Here is a 7846-nt window from a genome sequence, read left to right on the forward strand (position 1 = left end):
ACACAACTTGATTAGCATATTGAATATTTTTAAACAAAGTTGAAATTTTATTTAGTACTTAGAAAATTACGTGCCGATTTTTTATTCAACTTTCCTCAAAACTTATTTGCACCCTATAGTCGTTTACAGGGAATTTAGATACTTTCCGACAAGTTTTGATTTTCATTATCACATGTGCATACATTGCAAATGAAAGCTTTTTTCAATAGTGTATTTCATTTTGATTTATAATTAATACTTTTTGATAAATTTTATTTCAAAGTCGTGTATCGTTTCTTTTGTTGACTAGTATACTTGTTCAAATTCCGAAATCTGCAAATTTTGATGTGGGGGCAACTTTAGCTGTTCTTTATTAAAAATCAGTTGTGTGTAGTCTCCATAATGTTGAGAAGGGTGAAAAACATTTTTTTTAAAAGAAATACATGTTGTGTAATATTTAAGAGGGGGCGCATTAACCCATCTTTTAAAATAAACTGTAACTGTTGGAATGAAAAATTCTTCCGACAGTTCTAACCATTGATTTATCATTTACGATAGCCGTGATAAACAAAAATTTAAAACATGCAAACTATCAAAATGCACACTTAATCAACTTAATCAGCATATTTTCAAGTAAACTTGACATGAAAATAAGTCCCAAAGTTGGTAGTGAAATCTAATAATGAATTCTATAAATGATTTAAAACAGTATTCAACCTTAAAAAAGAGAAGGTTTGTTGTGAGGATGTAAAGAAAATTATTTTATTTTTGCACAAAATTTGAATGTATATTTTATATGTGAAAATATGAATTCATAATCAATGCAATAATATGTGTTCATGCTACTCATTGTTTTTTTAATAATGTATCATAGGAAAAGAATGAAGGTTTAGAACATTATAGTTTGAATAAGTGCGGAGGCTACCCTAATATTGTTGAAATATTCTTTTAGTAGGTCTCAAACAGAGGCAGAAGATATGTAGCAGAAAATCAAAACTGTAATTTGAAGTCGAAGAGAGATAGAAATAACCTTGGCCTAAAAAAGAAAGAATACGATCCGACTCAGGTTCCGTTTGAGGCTGCGTTTTCAGCTTCAAAAGAATATAGTTAAAGAGAGATAACTCTAATCATGACTTTTGAAAATATCTTTTTTTTAATGATTGTCTTTTTCGCTTATTACAAAATATGCTTTTATCGGTTGAGATTATTCTAAAAGTATTTTATATTACAACTATTATAATAGGAAGTTATAATTAGATTGTAAGCTAAATTTTATATGTAAATTTTTTCATTAGAAAATTAAATAGTAACTGTCAAATCATAAATTGTGTACGTTGTTATTTTCTTTCAGCGGACCATAAAATTTTATATTACTAAAGTCTCTATAACTTATCCCGTCTTCGGACACATAACATACTATATGAAAACTTGAAAGTATGTAAACAATTAGAACTTAAATGTCAGATCATACTGTTGCTTCAAATCCAGAATGTAGAAAAGATTACTTTTTGCTGATTTTTTTATTTATTAAAACCAATTTGTGTGTAGTCTCAATTATATTAAAAATAGGTAGAACACCAAACAAAAATTTAAAGAAACAGATGCTGTATATATGTTTTAGAGGGAATTCTGGTGTCCTATTTTCATATGTATTGTAACTGCTGAAATGAAATTTTTTCAACTATTCTAATCATTGCATTATCAGTTCACTATAGGCATGAAAGAAACAAATTTTATACAAGCAAAATATCAAAATGCACACTTGACATCGACATAAGTCTTAAAGTTTGTAGTGAAATCAAATGATGAATTTTATAAATGATTTTAGAACCTTTACAAATAAGTGCGGATGATACCTTGATACTTTTGAAATATTGTTGTAGCAGACAATCATAAACCGTTAGTCGAAGAAAAACAGATAAGACTTTGGCCGAAAAAAGAAAGACGACTATCAGACAAATAACAGTCTACAAATTAAAACAGTACACTAAGAATAATTAACTGAGCATTCATGCAATGTTTTTCTACATTGGCTAGATGTATAGGAGAGGATTAAAATCTCACAAAACATGTCATTTTGCGCCTGTCTTAAGTCAGGAGCCTCTGACCACTGTGAGTCGTGTATCCTTTATTTTTTAGTTCATTTATATGTTTTGGAGTTAAGTAGGACGACTATTATCACCGAACTAGTACATATTTTTTAAAGGACCATCTGAAGCACACCTCCGGATGCGGGGCCCTTCGGCTGTTTTCTGCTGTTTTCTGCTCTTTGATTGGGTTGTTGTCTCATTTACATATTCCCCATTTCCATTCTTAATTTTATGAATGCTGAAACAGTTTCGTAACGTCTTGATACTTTCAGACTTTGATCTAATTTTATTTAATACTGAAAATGAAAAAAATGTAAAATATGGTTTGTATTTTTTACCATACCTATCTGTTGCTGATTTACTTGGAAGTTTATTTTGTTGTCTGTTTGGACTTTCAATGACACTCATGCCAGTGACGTATGAATTCAATCAGCTCTGTAAATTTGGAAGGTTGTTGGTATCCTGGACAACTAACATGTCTGTTTTTCTTCTAGTAGTGATTGCTATTAAATGATACTTGAAAATATGCAGGCAAAAATGTCCTTTGATGACAATGAAAATAAATAAAACACCTGGTGTTTGTTTTATTTTCATCACCTGTTGGCACAGGGCCGTCATTGGTCACCAGAGGTTCAAACCCGTTTCAAAGTAGAAACACAAAATGCCACTGGACTGACATGCGGAACAGTAATTGGTACTGTTATCGTCATTAATGATGGTTCATTTGGTGTTGGTTTTACTCTTTGTTATGCGTTATTAGTTGTACCGTATTGTTTAATAGCTAGAAAAAAACCATTTAAATCTCTGCAATCTCTGACAAAAGTGAAGTCAAACTGCATACATATAGCAAAAATAATTAAAAATCAATCCGAGGACCATTCATTTCAAGATTTGTAATTGGACCAATAAATGTTAATAACATTACATTACAAATCAAAGAACAACAATCTTGTGAAATGACATTACATTTTGGAAAATAATGTATTGAATAATAATAGAAACAGCCAAACTAATTATTGAAATTTTTTTTTATCTTTAGCCACGTCACAAAACATTAATATTTATATTCTGCTACCTTCTTAAAATAACAATTGCAATTCTGAAGACAGGTACAATCAATTGCTAGGAGAAGCAAACCGACTTTGAGAGATGGTTCTAATGTTTGTACACCAAGGCTATATTTTGAATGACATTGCCAACCCTTTTATTCATACATTTTTTATGAAAAATCTAAACCTAAGTCAAAAATATGTTATGTCAAATTATATTAACCAGAAAATGGTAGATTATTTAAACGCATTTTAATATTGTTATACGTTTTGATGAAAAACATGCACCCAGATACAACTTTAGATATTTGTTTATACCTGCATTTTCGTTATTTTTTCAGATAGTTCGAAATATGATACGCTGCTGGGCATATATAAGTTAGAAAAATGATGAATTGTCAGTGAGAATAAATATGAAGCTTATTACGAATAGGAACAGTATATTCTTTAACATTTTAAAGGAATAATAAAATAGAATACTACCATACGGATGAAAGTTCTCGCCACTTTGAAAATATGATATTCTAAAAATTCTCTCTATATCATTACAAATTTAACGTTTTTTGAACAAATGTTGGAAAGGTTTGTTCGATTGTTTAGCTATCTTTAAATGAGCAAACTAGACTCTCCTATCGACAACTTGCATCTAAAGTCAAATCAGTACCAGGTAACCACCTTTAATCAGACCGTTTAGAGGTGATAAAAACATATAAATCAATATAAATTAACCGAACTCGTCTGTTTCATATTACTATCTCGAAACATTGCATTAAAATACGGTCCTATCAGTTCCGATTGGAAAATCGTGTTATAAAATTGGTTAGGTACATAGTTTACCTTAAAGATTGTTGACTCTAAGGTAAAACATGGCGACAGGGTTAAAAGATGTAATTTTGAATTTCCCGGATGGTTATATTAAAAAGAATGACATGTTACCTCGACATATTATAATCCAGATCATGATCTTTCGATCTATATATATATATATATATATAGATAACAATCGTATGGTTGAACATTCTTAAACTCGACTTTAGACAAGAATCTGGAGTATACAAGATATATTTTTATTTTTTATGACTATTTCACTTAAAACATAGTTGATACATTCTTGTTAATTGTTTTTAATGATAAAAAAAGATCGATCAACAAAAATAACGAATTTTGTGTTTCCAGCAGTTATGAATTGTAATGATTCGCACTTAACACGTTTTTGATAATTATATTTTGTGACACTTTGATATAAAAAAAAAAACAACAACTATATACCCGACAACTATTTCATTTTTTAACAGAAACACATATTATTATTCCTTATCATCAAATACGACTGTCTTAAATACCAGGACCCAGTTGGTAATCTCTCGTTTAAATATAACCCTGTGTTTAATATAACACAGGGTTAAATATTTTAACTGAATGTTACGTAACGAAGGGTTGTGTGCTGTTCAACTACTTTTTAACCTTTTGTTGCTTAACCCATGATTAAATTTCCCGTGAATGTTCATTTTCATCACAAAAAAAAAACTACAAACCCGTTCCCTTTTTACGAATGTAACCTACCGAATTATACTTTACCGGGATTGTAATAACACGAACAACACGACAATTGCGACATGTGGAGCAGTTCTGCTTGTCCTTCCAGAGCACCTGATACCACCCCCAGTTTTTGGTGAGGTTCATGTTGCTTAGTCTTTAGTTTTCTATGTTGTGTCGTGTGTACTTTTTGATTTGTCTGTTTGTCTTTTTCTTTTTTAGCCATTGCTTTGTCACTTTCTTTTCGATCTATTAGTTTGACTGTCCCTCTTTAAAATATGTCTGTCTTATAAAACACGGCACATTCATTACTACAACTTTCAAGGCTTCAAAATATAAGCACAAAAAAATATATATATTTCCCGTCCCGTCTCGGGCCATTGATTTTGCAGGAAGTGATGTTTGAAATAAAATTAACATTTACACAATATCAAATTGTAACCATATTTAGGAAATAAAGACATCAGGAAGTGTCTGAAATGCAGTATAACATATGAGAGTGATACTGATATATACATTAAACCGTCAAATGTAACACAATTTTAATAAAACCACAAATTGGTCAACGGAGTTTAAAAATGGAAGACACTTTTTATTGGAATGCCTACTTAACTCGTTTATTTATTCCATTACATATTCTTCTGATTTTGTTTATAATCATAGGAGTTGCAGGGAATGGTCTAGTTATATATATCTATGGATTTAAAATGAAAACTATTAAAGACGGTCAGTACTTTATACCATACCTAGCCGTGGCTGATTTACTAGGAAGTGTAATTTGTTCTCTATTTGGACTGTCGATGACTCTAATGCCAGTGACATATGAATTCGACGTACTCTGTAAATGTGGATGGCTGTTGGGATCTGCGACAACTTGTATGTCTGTTTTCCTACTTGTAACGATTGCTATTCAACGGTATTTGAAAGTCTGCAGGCGAAAAGGATATATTCTGACATTGAAATGGAAGAAAGTTGTCATGATTTGCTCTTTGTTCCTATCAGTTGTTATCACAGGACCATCTGTGGTAACCTATGGCTCAATCCCGTTTCATAGTATAAACAGAAACGTCACTGGAATGATATGCGGGAAAATTACTGGCACTGTATCTATCGTTTATGATGCAGTATTGTGTGTTAGTGTCATCCTTTGTTGTGGGTTATTAATTGTACCGTATTGTTTAATAGGTCGGAAAACATACAGATATATGAAGAAAGGTAATCAAAGTGAAGTTGAACTGAAAAAGTTCAGTAAAAACAAAACTTTTGAACAACAAACTGAAGAGCAATCAATTTCAACACTAGATAGTGAACTAAAAATTGAATACAGCAAAAATTATTCCAGCAATGAACACTTATCTGATAAAATCCTAACAGATCAGGGGAAACAATCATTGAGAAATAACATTAAAATTATAAAGAAACCGCCAAAGAATTTAACAAAGACAAATCGAAGGGTTATCAGCAAAATTACAAAAATATTTATGATCATAATATTAATATTTCTGATTTGTTCTCTTCCAAAAATATCAATAACAATCCTCGAAACAGTTACAGCCGATTTCTGGGAGACAGCTAGCGACATTGAGAGGTTGGTGTTAATGTTTGTGCACCAAGGCTATATTTTAAACAATATTGCTAATCCTTTTATTTATGCATTTTTCGATGAAACATTTAAAACTGAGATTAAGAATATGTTCTATCAAAGTGTATGTGCTAATAAAAGGTATATATTTAAGGTATATAACTAGTTTTGGTACTTGAAATATGTGAGGGAGAAAACACGTCCACTATAAACTTGTATTTTTAACAGTAAAAAAGTTGTATTTTTACAATAAATAAGATGGGTATTTTTTACAGTACACACCTTGTTTAATTAGAGTATATTTAATACTTTATGGATATATTTTAATGTAGAATTTGAAGTAAACATTAACATGAAACTTTCAGAAATTGCTATTTGCATTCAATTATAGGCATAACAAAAAAGTTGAATAATGCATAAAAGCTGATACTTTAAGGATCTTTAAGGTTAACTACAGAAAAGGTTACCAAGATAATATCTATACCATAGATTACTTTTGCATCCTTTAAAGTAATTTTTCTTAAAATACAGATGCATGAATATTTCAAAGGTTACCACGATTTATCAATGAAGCCTTGAATTGTTTACCCCCCCCCCCCCAAAAAAAAAAGTAAAATAAATAATTTTAAGTTTTGATCATATTGAATGTTACTGCTTCGGTCCACTACAAATTAAATGACATTTTTCATTAGTTTTACGATGCAAATAATACGCTTTTCGGTATGGCATTGAAAATTGAAAAATAACGCACACCCACTTTTCATTTTTAATTCAATACTTCTCGACAGCATATCAGCAGAAGAGAACAGAGATTTTTTTATTTAATATTGAACTGTTTGGTTAAACAAAATATAGTTTTAAGATATGTAGACAAAAACTGTTTAGTGTCTTTAAATATCAGCTGTATTTGTACGAGGCTAGGAAACAAGGTGTATGCGAGCTAAAGAAATGTTTAAAAACAAACAGAACGTATAAAAGAAATCGTTAACTCGCAATTAATACTTCATTGGAATGCGACTACTGCAATACACATTCTGAGGTCGCGCAGGTTCATACAATACTCAGTCCGGCAGTGGGCGGAGCTTTCAAGCGATATCTGTATAGTATACAGATACAGCATAGCGATATATGTAGGGCTGTATCTGTATAGTAGAAGACCCAATTGAAGTAAACATTAAAAGAAAGTTAGAGTTATTCCATAAGCTGAATGCGAACTTTAAATAAACTCATCATAGATCCACGGATTGAAATTTTGTATTTGCGCCGGACGGACGTTTCGTCTACAATAAGAATAATCAGTGACGCTGGAATAAAAAAAAATCTACAATTCTTGAATCATCTTGATTCAGGATCAATTTTAATGTCAAATCTTAATAGAAGCATCACTAAAATTAATCATAACCACCTATGATCGGGAAACGAAAAGTGAAAACATCATTGCTTGCATTTTAGACATAAATTCACTGATACAAAATGAAAAATACAAAAGTACGCTTGAACATGACAAACAGACAAAGTAAATGCTTCCTATCTTTTGTGCATAACAATACAATATGGTTGAAAAACAAGATTTAAGTCGATTTTAAAGAACAATAACTATAGAATTAATT

General features: G+C 30.6%; 1 protein-coding gene across 1 annotated transcript; it reads left to right on the plus strand.

Annotated features, from left to right (window-relative positions):
• The first annotated feature begins 5124 nt into the window (after positions 1–5124).
• On the plus strand, positions 5125–6422 carry LOC139520220 (cholecystokinin receptor-like). The gene has a single exon (XM_071312702.1). The coding sequence runs from the start codon at positions 5233–5235 to the stop codon at positions 6400–6402; it is 1170 nt and encodes a 389-aa protein (XP_071168803.1). The 5' UTR covers positions 5125–5232; the 3' UTR covers positions 6403–6422.
• Positions 6423–7846: the final 1424 nt, after the last annotated feature.

The sequence above is a fragment of the Mytilus edulis genome, chromosome 1 (genome assembly GCF_963676685.1).
Source record: "Mytilus edulis chromosome 1, xbMytEdul2.2, whole genome shotgun sequence".
NCBI classification, from domain to species: Eukaryota; Metazoa; Mollusca; class Bivalvia; order Mytilida; family Mytilidae; genus Mytilus; species Mytilus edulis.

Coding starts and splice junctions, on each gene's coding strand:
- LOC139520220 (XM_071312702.1), top strand. CDS start 5,233: ATGGAAGACACTTTTTATTGGAATGCCTACTTAACTCGTTTATTTATT.